We start from the raw sequence: 14,141 nt of genomic DNA on the forward strand, positions 1-14,141 counted from the left end.
TGTTACTCCAGTGTTGTCTTTGAGACCTTTACTGGAGCACCACTCTCAGGATGTAGTAGTCCTTGGCTTTATTTCAAAAAGCATAAACTATAGGTCTGTTTTCTTTGAGGCCACAGAAGATTGTGAGCATTGGGAGCTACGGTTAAGCACGTCATTCAAAGCCCAGTGACTATTTACAGGTGACAGGAAAGCTGCTGAAGAGCACTGGGTATACAGAATTCTGGCAGACACTCCTAAAGACAAGCTGTATTTTGTACAAAGAGGGAGGGCAGACATAGTTATGTTGTTATTAAAACCAAAAAGCAAAAGTGGAACAAAACTGTAGTGACCTCTGAGACCTGAAACTTCTCTCAGCTACTCCTGTAGGACAGTGTCTGTGCTATTAGTGTTTGTGGTGGAGCTTTGCTGAAGGTTCCTCTCAGATCTCTGAGATGCTTCTCAAACATCTCTGTTGGGCAGCTCCTGATTTATCAGTTGATAACTCCAGATATTTTAATCTCTAAGCAATCTCAGTCTGTGAACCTTGTTGATCAAGGGGTTTGGTTTGGGTTTTTTTTTTGGTTTGGGGTTTTTTGGTTTTGTTGGTTTTTATTTTATCTCAATGAATGTGAGATCTGCTTGTTCTGACACAGAGGATCTGCATGTTCACTCCTAACTATCGAGGATACGCATGCCGTTCACCAGCGGGAATGTGCGTTGGCATGACTTGTCACTTTGCATTCAGTTCAACTTGCTGTTCCTTGTTCTGAGATCTCTTGTGTGCAGTAATATTTTTATTACAGAAAATACTGTGCTGGTGAAAGCTTAAAAGTTCTTGGATCAAAATGGACAGAAATACACTTCCTTGTTGGATACCAGGCAGGCATCCTGGCAGAGTTGTCCAAAACTTCAGGTCAGAGGAGGGTAGACAATGGAGTTGAGAAAGCCAAGGGGAAAACTGTCTCCCCACTTCTTTCATCCTTAGATCTATAGAATGGAGTGAATAATGACATACTGTGTTTCTGTTCAAGTCAGTAAGAGTTTTGGCAGGAGAGGCATCATGATCCATCTGGTATGAAATCTGAAGACCTGTTGTTTGCTGCAGTCCTTGGAAGCCTGTTGAGTGTTGTGGGCCTTGGTTCCTTTGTTGGCCATATGAAAAGGATGATACCAAACTTTCATGGATGGAAAATGTTTTTATATACAAAGCTGTGCTGGTTGCTGCTGATGGCAGAAGAAACAGTATAGCTTGAATTGCAGTTTGCACACTGAAACAATGGGGTATTGTGATTCCCTTCCACTGTGAAGGGTGCTTGTGTACCCAAGTTCATCATCTGTGAAGAATTCCACTCCACAGGGAATTGCAGATCCAATTAATTATGGCAACTTTGTGAGCACATAACTTACTAAAAAATCCTTCTTTAAAGTGTTGAGAACGATGAATGTACATTTACCCCACAGCAGTGAATTACATTTGTACCCTTTTCAAAGTTATTTTTCATATTTTGGAGATTTTAGAAAGTCCCTGAAAGGGTCAAACCCAAGTGTCTTCTCTTCCTAAGCATATGTGTATGCTTTTCCAAAATAAGAGCATGTGTAGCTTTGCCACTTAAGTCCGTGAGCTCAAGCCACTGCTTTGTGTCCAGATACGTATTCTGGAAGTTGATGTGTCAATGGCTACACCCCCCTTGGAGAAGGTGCTGTTGCAGACTATCAGAGTTCCTTCGTCATAGCTTCATTTTTATTGATGTTTGTTTCTTCAAGGTAAAGTCAGGGAAAAAGCCCACAGAACTGGTGCATCCACACAGTTTGGATGCTGCTGGGGAAGTCTAGTTAGGAACATGTGATGTTAATTACTTTTTCAGGTCTGCTCACTGTGATTTATTCTGCTTCCATTCCCATTTGATTCCATTGTCTTAGTTCAGGATCTGCAGAGCACTGTGTTTGCTAATGGACATGGGGAGATCCTGTTCTGGCAGGATTTCTCTGAGGCACATAAAGCAAACCGTGTCCAGCAAAATTAATGATGGAATTCTCAATTGTTTCAGTGGTACCTCAGTTTCACTTACTAAATTTAGGAAATGTGGTGGAGTCTAGCTGGTCCATGGTCGAGAGAATGGTGGTTGTCACCATCCTCATAAGTCTTCCACTTCAGATGGAGTCTTTTATTGCTGAAAAAGCCTGAGTGGTCAAGACTTAAAAGGAGAGGTGGATAATCTGTTTGATGACCAAACTTGGGATCCCTAGGAAGAGAAGAGGTTGGGTGGGAAGAGAGCTCATCCCATTCACACATAAAATAAAAAGCACAGGAATGACAAATTGCATTCCTAGAGTCTTCATACTTGTTTGAACTTCTAGTTTTATGTGTTTTTAGTAAATCTTTGCAGTAACTTGTTCAATTGAAATATGTGCTGGACAGGACAATGGTAAGAGTTTCTCACTAGGCTGTGAATAGCTGTACACTTCATATCTGGGAAAATAACAATATAAATACAGAAATATATTTAATTTTTAAGAACTAAAGCTAACTATTGCTGTTAGTAATTCATTATGATATATCACAAAGAACATTTCAAAGATTTGTCTGGTAGGGGAGTCTTCTTTTTGAATTAAACACACGTCACTTACTGTAAGGATCACTACCAAGAGAATGCATGCTCTTTTCAAAGAACAAAAACTGATGGTCTCTTTTTTCTTCTTCTTTTCAGGCAGCACAAATAGTCCTGATTTCTCTCTTTGAATTGAACACTCCTGAGTTTACCATGTTACTTGGTGCCTTGCCAAAAACATTCCAGGATGGTGCTACCAAGCTCCTGCACAACCACCTCAAGAACTCCAGTAACACCAGTGTGGTGAGAGGCCCTTGTCCTTGCAAACAGCAGAGCCCCAAAGACAGCAGCTCATTGATAAGCTGTTGCAGATGTTCAGTTTGAATTATCTTAACTGTTGTCTTGAAGCAATATGGCAACAGAGCCTTTTGTTTGATTTTGCTTTTAATAGGGACCATTAAAATAAAAAACTCAGTTATTTTAAAATTTAATATAGTCCTAACCAGAAGAGATTTAAAAATTACTGAGAAGTGCATTAAATTTGGTGGAGTTTGTGCTTTCAAGTTGGTGGTGCTTTTGAAAGTCCTGCCAGTAATGACTTTTTGGCTAAAACAGATCCTGATACCACAGATTTTCAGGGCTTATGACTATTATTGAGATCAGTTTAATAACTGTTATACTCTCTATTAAGGAGCTTGCAGGATCTTTAATATGACCTACAAGGTCACCTCACTCTATGCCTATTACCTTATGTTTTGCTTTTATATGAAGCTCTTACATATTTTTATTTCACTGAAGGAATATGTTAGTAGATTTAAATAGGAAATTTCTTTCCTTTCCCAGAGCAGCAAGGATAAGGGAATTTTTTGTCTTTTTAATGTGGAAATCTTGTGAACTTGCTGGAATTTGAACCCTCCTATCTTTGCACTTCCACAGGGCTAAATAGAATTTAGTGTAAGCTAGAACTGCAGCTTTAGGCTTCCAGGCAAATGGTCTGGATTCTCTAATACTTTTGACTCAATGTGAAAAGTGTCAGAATGGAGAGCAATTTCTACTCATTTTTCTGTGGTATAAAAGATTGTGCAGGCCAGTGGAAAAATGCTAAGTTAGACTGCTTACTTATGCTCCTAACGAGCATAATCAGAATGTTTTAGACAATGTGGAAAAAAGCTGTGTAATTAGAATACTAAATTGTCAGGGTAATGATGAGCATATTTTGGAGCCTTGCAAATCTTGTTCGAGAAGCTGGATTGATTGACCATTTCTCTGGCTATATTTGCAGGCCATACATGTTGTGTATTTAAATTGCAAATACTGTGGTTGTAGAGAAGTGCACACACACTTTCTTTATCCTCAGAGTCATATTTTCAGGAGCATATTAATGACTGCATGAACCATGGCTGCAGATTTTTAGGTCAAGAGGCATAATCAAAACTGCACTAGGCTTGTCTAAAGCAAACAGAGGCACTGTTTGGACCTGTTTCTGTACTCCTGCCTGTGCATTGCAACACGTTGCTAATCCCTGTCTTCCTGCTTCTGTGTCAGGGCTCCCCCAGCAATACCCTTGGTCGGACTCCTTCCCGGCACTCCAGCAGCAGGACCAGCCCCTTAACTTCACCTACCAACTGTTCCCATGGTGGACTGTCTCCAAGGTAATGTGGCAGGCTAATTAAACCCCTTGCAAAATACTGAAGGATTTCAACACCAAGTGTGTGTTTGCAGAATGTGACTCACTTTGAAAGCAAAAACAAGACAATAAGTTTACAGTAGATTTCTGCAAAGAAGCAGTGTTTGAACATGATAATATGTGGCTGGTGATTGACTTTAGTGTTCCAGTCCTCATGCTCTCTGTGTAATCTCAATAACTTTTCTTATCATATTAGTTTTCTTTTGTGATCTTCTTCAGAATTACATTTGTGGATAGTGAAGGTAATATTAATTGGCAGCATTAGAAATAAGGTCTTGTTGGGATTGCATATGTCACAAAGTCTGTGATGACTTTCAGAACAGGAGTTTCAGATTGTGCCATTTTTTAGGTGTGGACCTGTAATCAGTAATTCTTCTGACTATATTACAGGGCTTGTGCTGCTGAGAGAAGTGCTGTGTCTGCTGTTCCCCTCTTATTCTTTGTGAGGATGCAGGACAAGCAGAGGTGGTGACTGTTTCAGTGCTGAGTACCTCCCAGATTGGTCACCTGGCTCCTCACCAGCAGAGCAGTGGCCTGGTCTTTTGAGCAGCAGGTCTATTGCAACCAGGTGTTTTGCTGAAGCTGCAGGTGCTACCCTAGAATATATTGATCCACTCCAAAATCTTGTATTCAGCCAACATGGGCTCTTGGCTGCTGGGAATGTGGATGTTTTGCAGCATTAAAACTTAGAGCAGGGGAGATGGCATTGTAGACAGTATGTTCTGGGACTATAGAAATATTGGAGGAAAGCAGCAAGCTGTTATCTTGACAAGCTCTGGGTCATGCTGGAAAAGCTTAAATTCTGCATCCTTTGTGTGCCTGCCCTCGCCATGACAGGCTGTGGAAGAAGCATGAAGAACCATGTTGGGTGGGGACTGCAATTCATAGTGCAGTGTAGCACTTTACATTGAAATCTGTTGATCTACCCATGTTACTTACAAAACTCTCTCTGAAAGGATGCTTAGACATGTGAGTTCCAGTGTGTCAGGAAAAGTACAGGCCTTTAGCATTTAATGAATAATTATACTAGTACCAGCAGCATAGGAATCATTGGTGTTTTCTGAGAAAATTTTGGGTATCTAAATACATCTTTGTGACTTCTAAATCTGCTGTAATTCAAAACTAAACCAAGAGTTTGCAAGCCAAAGCCAAGTTGCCTATTATGAGTTTTTTCCACAAAGGTTTCATTAAGAAATTAAGTGGTAGAGTTTCAGGGGAACAGTTCCAGCTATGTTGCTTCCTTTTGACTAGCTTGAGCATTGTTGCCCTGCTGATTTCTGTCATGGGAAATTACTGACTGTGTCTCCCTGTGGTTGCGTTGTGGTTTTGTTGGCCATGTTGGCATGTGGCACTTATTTTGTAATTCCACAACCTTTTACCATGCCTTTTGGGTTTTGCCACAATTGTTTATTGCCACTTCACTCACTCTTTTCTATTTGTCTTTGCATTCTTCTCACCTCTTGATCTCAGGAGGCAAATATCAAAGTATTGATTAAAGCGTCCAGTGTACATTGTTGCTGTTGCTTTCTAGCATTTTGGATTTAGAAACGGAAGGGTTTTTTCTACATGTGATTTGTTCTCAAGGACTAGTTTGAGAGGGCATATAATTCCAAAGCATTCTGCCATGGATGCAGTTGGCCAGGAATTTCCTTTAGAAAACAATCATTCCTTCCATTTTATATGGAGTTCTTGGAGGTGTTTAATCAAAAATTTAGGTGTCTTTTTGAGAAGTGTGTCCTGCTTCCTTGCTAGATTTAGTTATTCAAGAGTGATGTTTAAAAGTTACTCTTCAGTGATAGGTGAAGGTGGAAGCTGCTATGAAAGCCCTTTAAAATATTTGGAAGGGAGAGGCTGTATGTTTTTGTGGTGAGTGCCCTCTCAGCTGTAACAGTATCTGCAGATGTTTGCCATTTGTAGAAAAGGCAGTGGCAAGAACTGCAAACCAGGGGCAGTAGCTTCTGAAGCTCTGCTGGGCTGCATCCTTCTTGAAAATGTCTTGTGTAGCACAGTTTGGGCATGGTCCTGGCTTAAAGGGAGCATTTAGCTCTGGTTGTCCTTTCAGGGAAGAGGCTTTGAAAGATGTGCTGACAGATTGTGGTAAGTAGGGTATGCTGCAGTATTGCATTCTTTGGTATAGGTGTTTCAGTGTCATGTTTCCATTTCAAATGCTTGTCATTTGCTCTTCAGCCTTGCTGTGAAATGTCACTTTTCTCTCTACAAACTGGGAATATAAGCATGCCCAGGTCCCTCTGATAGCAGTGTAAAAGGATAAAGATTCCCAGTTTCTCTGTGTAGCTCTTCTCCAGAAGTAGGCTTGGCCTTACATTTTCGTGGGGCCTGTTTCCAAGGTTTGTAGTCAGGTTGTGTATTCCCATTGCCTCCTGGGGTGCTCTGTGTGCAGGCCCTGCTTACCTTGTCCCTGCCCATGTCTTGTACAGGCAGCCTGAGTGTAGTCAGTGGAAGGATTATCTCCAGTTCTTAATGCCAGCTCTGGTTTTGAAGATCATACTTTCCTTGTATTTTTTTTCTTGGTTCACAGATTGGAGTCAAATGCAAAGGCATACATGTCTTTGGAGCTGGGATATGTGTAGAAAGGATGATTGGGTCCTGTAAAAATATGAAAATGCTGCTAAGCATAGCTGCTCTCCCATATTACTGATGGTTTGTGGGCAATACCCTCAACATTAGTCAGCAAGGTTTCCTTGATACAGATTTACTGTATTATCTGTGTATTCCAGGTGACTGATCTTTTGGGAGTTGTGTGTTTCTGTATTTTTGTGTACATGTATGGGCTCCATGGATAGATTTTGAATGTTTTGGTTGAAGTGGACTCTGCAAACAGCTGATTTGGCTATCCAGATGATAACATCTGCTTAAGAATCCCCTAAAGTCTTCAGGAGGGTTGCATCCTTTCAGGGTCTTGGACAGAGTCCTTTCTCCTGCTTTCATTTATTCCTTCCAGTTCTGCTTCATGGTCACTGTAACATATCCACTACATCTGCGAGTTATTTCTGCATATGTATCTGCTTTTTTTTTTTTTCCTTAACAGTTTTAGTTTTTGGTGAGAGGAGTTATGGAAGAGAGATGTGCGTTCTGAAAAAGAAAACAGGGAAGGGCTTTTGGGGAGTCTGAAAATAATAGGAAAAAACCACCAGACTTCAGACTGAAAGAGAAGAATGTTTCCTAGGCAAAGTACAGATAAATGGTTTTGTTTTGTGTATGACAGAGAAATCTTCTGAGATTTAATAAATGATGTTGTAGTACAAAATGGCAAACACTGTGAAGTCCTTTGGTGTTAGAATACTGTCCTGAATGGTAAATTGACTCTGCAAACTTAAATTTTACATTCAGGTTGGAAGCTTCACATATTAGAATTTTGCAGGAGTAATTGAATGAATACATTTGGAATGAGTTTCTGCCATTATTAGTAGTCCAGAAGCCTGTGCTTAGTTTTGATTATTAAAAACAAATAAACAAAAATCACCCAAAATTAAAGAAAACAATTTACTCTTTCAAAGATCTTTAGAGGAAATGCATCAGAATAAAAGGCTACAATTTTATCTGGCTGTGTAAGTTTATATATTTGCTATTTCACTGATAATAAAAAAATACTATTAAAAACAAAATTTGATTGACACTTTCAGTATTAAGTTGAGCAAACAAAGACATGGAAACAGAATTAAAATAAGCCACTCACTTTATACAATAAGAACAAGCCTGCATTGTTTGGTGGCCTGAGTTCAGGTAGGTGAGGCCTGAGCTGTGAAACTTCTGCTAAGCGGTCTGGAAGTCTGGAGTATTTCCTTGATAATACTGGCATGCAATAGCTGTGGGATTTGATTGCTGGTTAATGAGTGAAATTCTTGACACTGCTCTTCAGAGGAATTTTTAAACTAGCTTTGCTGCTGTTTGCACTGGAGCAATTCTTGACTTGTTTGTCACTTCTCACGTGAAAGTATCTTTCACTTGCATATGTACAAATACAACTATCCAAGACAACGTGCTGAAATGTAATAGAAACAAAGTAGTATTGTGAATACTCCACCAGCTGCAGCATCTATTCTCATTTGGGAGGTGATTTTGAAAATCCGTGTACCGTAATAGGAAAAGGACAAAAGCAGAGGTTGGACAAATTGGACAACAGGAATGGATGTCCTGACCCAAAGGCAGAGGGTCATACAATAACTTAAAGGGGCCTGTGAAAGTTTAAGGAGCAATCTGAGTCAACTCAGAGGCTGGTTTCACCCAGTCTTTCCAGCTTTGTCTGCTGAGACATGGGCCAGGTCCCCATAATACATTTACACTCCAGACTGACTTTTCATTTGCTGCATATTTGGGTTCAGTTTGAATCTGGTGAAACATACGCAGATCTTAAGCTCTACAAAGGTTTTCTGATTATATAGGGCCTGACTGCAGGCTTTAATAGAGGCACCAGGAGACAAACTTTACAAGGTACCTTCAGGTATCTAATAAAAAAATAAATAAATTCCAATTTGTCTTTCTTCCAGGGAAATCCTGTTGCTTAGAAACATCTGCTTAGAGTTTGAATACACGTGTGGCCAGGCATTGCTTGCGTAGAACATTATAAATTGAGTTGTTTATAGAGGCTATATGCATTTGTAAAATCTACTGATTAGTACAAGCAGGAACTGGATTTTTTGTGAATCACATTATGTTAGGAATAAAAATGGAAATGAATAATAAAGACCAAAACAAAGACTTGTGAGGCGCAATGGAGTATTCTTGTTTAATTTTGTTTCTATTAATTTTTTCTCTCTCCAAGGCAGCATGACAGCACTAAGCCACTCAGATTATAGTTTCTTTTTTTTTTCCTCCCTCTCCTTTCTCTGTTTTTTCTCTCTTTTGTTCCTCCTCTGGTCACGGCAGTCGGCTCTGGGGTTGGAGTGCAGATGGGCTGTCGAAGCACCCCCCTCCCCTTTCTCAGCCTAACTCCATCCCCACTGCTCCTTCCCACAAGACTTTCAGACGCTCTTACTCTCCCAGGTAACAAGCTACCTGTTAAACCAACTTGTCTGAGGTGTCACAGTATTATTTACCTTTCACACCACGGGATTTGTTCAAATGTGGGACTTGCAGAGGCTTTGGTTGGAAAAAGAACAGAGAGGATGATAGCTTTCAGAGAGCAGGGGTGATGGGCAGCCACTTGCTCGCTGCTTGGGGAAGATGCAGCATGCAAGTGGGGATAAAAAAAAGTGGATTTTTCCAGACTCTTTCACCCAATCAAGAAGATGGCAGGGAGATGCTTCACAGTCAGTTTCCAATGCAGAGCACAGTTGCTGAGCACTTTTGGCAGGCACTGGTTGCATTACAATACCCAGGGGCAGGATCTTTCAGTTTGGCTGCACTGTTCATGTGGCACTAGAGGATCTCCAGATGGACACATACAGCTCAGGAGTGACTTCACATAGAGCTTTGATTGTTTATTGTGATTGTGGAACATCTTGGAAATTTGTAGTATTGAAATTAAAATTGTCCTTACCACAAGATTTTGAGTTTATCAATTGCAATTTCAACATCTGTTCCTCCTCCTGTGCCCTCACATGTTCCAGTCTGCATACAGCTCTTGGATCAATAAAGTGGACTAAAGCTGTATGCTGGTTTTAAGAAAAAAAACCCCAACCTGAATACAAATTTTATTTGCCAGATCTCTGTTAAATTCCTTGGATTTTTTCAAGTTTAAACCCTGACAACAAACCATCTGTAAATGTGGTTTCTCCTGACTTAGATATGTCTGTTGCCTGAGGAAGGACTATATATAGTCTTTCCTTAAAGCAAAAGGAAAGACTTTCATTTTTCCTAGTGAAAAACTAATGAAAGAAAAGCAAAGAAAATTTCTTTGAAGGCTCAAAATTTGAGAAGCTGTGACATCTGAGAGAGAAAGTAGAATGCAGTCGTAGGTACCTCTGTGAATACCTGCAGAATTAAAAACTTTAAATGAGTGTTCTGACTCTGCTAGGACACTGTGGAGATATCTATGGAGGGGATCCATGTTAATTTTTGGAATAAAACTAGTTGAGAGTGTTTTTTCTGTCTTCTTTTATCTGACACCAGATAATAAGGTTTGGAATAATGTAACACGTATTCCAGCCCAGAGCCTGAAAGTGCAAGGACCTGAGTTACTGTGTACTGCTTGAAGACACTAAACTGTGGACTACTTATACATAGTTTGGATTGGAAACTGAATAACAATTTATGGAAGTAAAATGTATTTCATGCCAGACTGGAAAACTACCAAATTGTATCTTTATAAACTTACAGACAGCTGCATTGGTTTTGTGCAGCAGATGGAAAATAATGTTGTGACATCCCTAAACACTGCTCATCTCTACTCACTTCTTATTCATCCTGTGCCTTTCCTCTAGTTTTCTGCATGGGTCATAATTTTTTTTCCCTTTTGTGCCTTTTTTTTTTCCTGAAAGGTGAGTGTAGTTCCATTTTACTTTTATTCCCCCCATTGTGTTGTCTGTGAAGTATTCCAGTGCACATACTGTCAGTAGAGACGTGTGTTCACATTGTAGAATTTTCATTCATGTAGAGCACAGCCATAATGTGACCTCCTACACAGGCTTACTTATGATATTTGAAATCACTGGATTCTTCAGATTTTTTTTTAAATGTGGGTTTGTGCTTTGACAAATGCATCAGATTGGTGGCTCTGAGAAATTACCTTAGTCCTTTAGCACTGAAGAGTCTATATTCTCATTGTTCTTTGGTGACAGTGTAGGGCAGAATTCATCTCTGAGGAAAGAAGTGATGACTTCAGCAGATTTATTGTCAGTATTATATTTGTGATTATTTCTTGGTTTTTCTGCCATGGATTTAATTGTGTGACCTTTGGTAAGTCATGTCATCTCTTGGTGAGAGAACACAGGTACAGTCACAGGTATACCTTTTCAAATGGTGGTTTCGTTGCCCACTTCAAAGTTATATGAAAAACTCTTTAAGATCTGTGAATTAAACATGCTTGAGCTCAAAACGTTTATTTTTGAGGTTGTATGAAACAAAGATTTTCCCATTCCTGACTGGTACTTCTAAAGAATCTAAAAACTGCCTTGCCTTCTGTCTAGAAAGCCATCAGAGTGCATTACTGTTGTTCAGCTGTCTGAAGAGCCTTAAATACTTCAACTTCTGTAGGTTTATGAACAGCTTTTGTTTCCTGATCTTGGTCTGTTAAGTGATTGCTCATTCTCCCTGGTCTGCCAGACACTGTTTGGGGAATTGTTCTTTGGTTTCTTTGCCAAAAGACACGGTGCTGATGCTTGTGTGAGTGTAGTGCGAACACGTTGCTTGGGAGCCAGGGATTATGGCTATTTTCAGTGTGCTAATCCCAAAAGAATTGGGCAGCCCATCTTATGCTCTGTCTGAAGTCCCCAAGTTTCTTCCAGAAAAAAAGCTGTGGTTCTAGATATTTAATAGATATTTAATATCCTGCTTTTGGTTCCATTGAAAATAGCAGCTGTGTACCCAGAATTCAGAAGGGATTTTCTTGTTTGTTTGTTTGGGTTTTTCCCCCACCCACCTCATAGGGAATCTTTCTTTTGTGGAAAGGGAACACAACTCAGTTCAGCCATCTGCCTCCAAGCCCATTCTGTCATTCTTCCCAAAATGTTATGAAATAGTAATTCACCACTGTAGGGAGCCATTCTTGCTATTTATTGACAAACAACTTGATGTAAATGTCTGATTCAGTCTATTTGCTTCTGGCTCTACTGAGATCTGAGACTCCGCCAGAAATTGTTCTCTCTTGCTGGATCTATTAATGTAGTGATTGTCATGCAAACTCAACTTCTCCTAGATAGAGCAAAGCCCTGCCTTTGCTTTTTATTTTCTCAGAGATTGTAGGAGAAGAAATAATGCTTTTTTATTTTCTCAGAGATTGTAGGAACTTCTTTCACCAGATCTTTTAATATCTGCACGCAAGACATTTTATCAAGGGACTTAATTTTGGATAACTCCTCAAGGAATCCCAAAACTTTTGGCTCAAAAATTTCTGAGGAACTGATAAACTGCAAGAAAGTGTCAGGTTTGAGTGAGAGAATTCCCAAACTTAGGCCAAGTACTGAAAAGCTGTCTTTATCAAGGCACTGTGCAAATGAGTTAGGTTTTACTCCTTTATAAATTAAAATGGGCCATGTTAGACTAAGGTTTACGTCAAATTACCTTTTCCTTTCCATTTTAATCTGTCATAGTTTCATATATTGTTAAACTTAAATTTCACTGATTTCATTTCTGCCAGCTGTCACAACCATTTGAGTTCTTATAGTGATTAATGCTATTTTTCTTTTTAAATTACACCACTGCCATACTGGGGATAGGGTTTTTGGTTTACAGAAGGTAGCACACTTACTGAATGTAAGAAACAGTGGACCTGTTTTCCCTTCACTTGCAGCAATGTGTTCTCCTTGTTTTAGCCCCATTTGAGAGGAAGCTCAGACCTGAACTCTGCTTTGATTCCATTCATGTTGTGTTACAAGTCACTGTTAGAAAGAGCACTCCAAACCATATGTCTCCAGCTTGTTTTTGTTGACAGTCGGAAGCGGATTCCAGTTTCATTTGTAACATTTCATATACGTTTGGTCTTTAGTATGCTGGATTATGACACGGAGAACCTAAACTCTGATGAAATCTACAGCTCTCTTCGTGGAGTCACAGAAGCGATTGAGAAATTTAGTTTCCGTAGTCAAGAGGACCTGAATGAGCCAATCAAACGTGATGGAAAGAAGGACTGTGACATTGTAAGTGTTCTGTTGTTTAATGTCCCCCAACAGATGAAATTTTAAAACACTGTGATCAAACCTGTCTGTGGATTGTTAGTGTACAAAATCCAGTTATTCCTGCTGTATTCTTACAGACATCTTCTGCTTATTGGTTGTTAATTTTTTATACTTTAATTAGGGGGTTTCACTGACTGTTTCCCTTGGCTCCCTTTGAACTCTGGCCTCCTGTGGAATGTGCTCACTGGGCTTCTGTGCAAGTGCCATGAAGGATGGAAACAGTGCTGGTGTTCCTCAGGCTCAGCATGGCTCAGTGATGGCTTTTGCCTGGAGTGTTTGTAGTCATGTCTGTAATGGGAAATTTTAGTTCTTCAAATGCATGGATGGTTTCCCTCACAGGCTTAGGACCTGTGATCACTCCAAGTGCACAGCTCATAAGCTGCACTCGTGCAGCTTATGCTGCAAGAGTGGTTACAGAAACTGTGATCATGAGATATTTTTGAGCAGGTGTAGTTGTGTGAAAGAAAGAGGTAGTAATCAAAGTTTTACATAAGTATTATGTATAAATAATATGTGTAAATCTGTGCCTTCTCCTGTTGGTGGGTGAGCTCCAAAAATGCTACAGTTTCCACAGAATTTTGAACCTCCCTTTTTTCCCTCTGTTTGATTCCCTAGGTGTCTCGGGATGGTGGCCTTGCTCTCCCTAGTGGCGATGTCCGCGGAAGCGGTGACATTGTGGAAGGCGGCAGGATGGCTCTGGATAACAAAACCTCCCTCCTGAACACGCAGCCTCCCCGCGCCTTTTCAGGGCCCCGTGCTCGGGAGTACAACCCCTATCCTTACGCTGACACCATTAACACTTACGACAAGACTGCCCTGAAGGAAGCCGTGTTCGATGACGACATGGATCAGCTGCGGGATGGTTTGTGTCTGCTCACCTCTGCAGTAACACTGCAGGCAGCTCCCTGCCTCTCTGGTGTATTTGTGTATGGCTAGTGCCCTCAGATACGTGCCTGCCTGTGCATGTGTTGTGTATTACACTGCATCTGAGTCGAGGCTCGGTATGAAATACCCTTTGTTCTCATGTCCTAGCAGAACCTCATCTGTGGCTACTGAGAAAAAATGTTATACTGTGGTTTTGATTCTTGTTTGCCTGGGATTTCCTGTAAACTACTCCCTTAAGCATCCGCG

The 14,141-nt window shown here is 40.3% G+C and overlaps 1 protein-coding gene across 6 annotated transcripts in view; it reads left to right on the top strand.

Moving 5' to 3' along the window:
* CLASP1 (cytoplasmic linker associated protein 1) overlaps positions 1 to 14,141 on the top strand; it is a 169,878-nt gene that overhangs the window by 135,137 nt on the left and 20,600 nt on the right. For all 6 annotated transcript variants that reach the window (XM_059852741.1, XM_059852742.1, XM_059852744.1 and 3 more), the window contains 4 exons: positions 2,688 to 2,831; positions 4,074 to 4,180; positions 12,821 to 12,971; positions 13,626 to 13,872. In XM_059852741.1, the coding sequence (XP_059708724.1) occupies positions 2,688 to 2,831; positions 4,074 to 4,180; positions 12,821 to 12,971; positions 13,626 to 13,872 (649 nt within the window). The remainder of the gene's footprint in view (positions 1 to 2,687; positions 2,832 to 4,073; positions 4,181 to 12,820; positions 12,972 to 13,625; positions 13,873 to 14,141) is intronic.

Source organism: Haemorhous mexicanus, chromosome 8 (genome assembly GCF_027477595.1).
Source record: "Haemorhous mexicanus isolate bHaeMex1 chromosome 8, bHaeMex1.pri, whole genome shotgun sequence".
Classification (NCBI taxonomy): Eukaryota; Metazoa; Chordata; class Aves; order Passeriformes; family Fringillidae; genus Haemorhous; species Haemorhous mexicanus.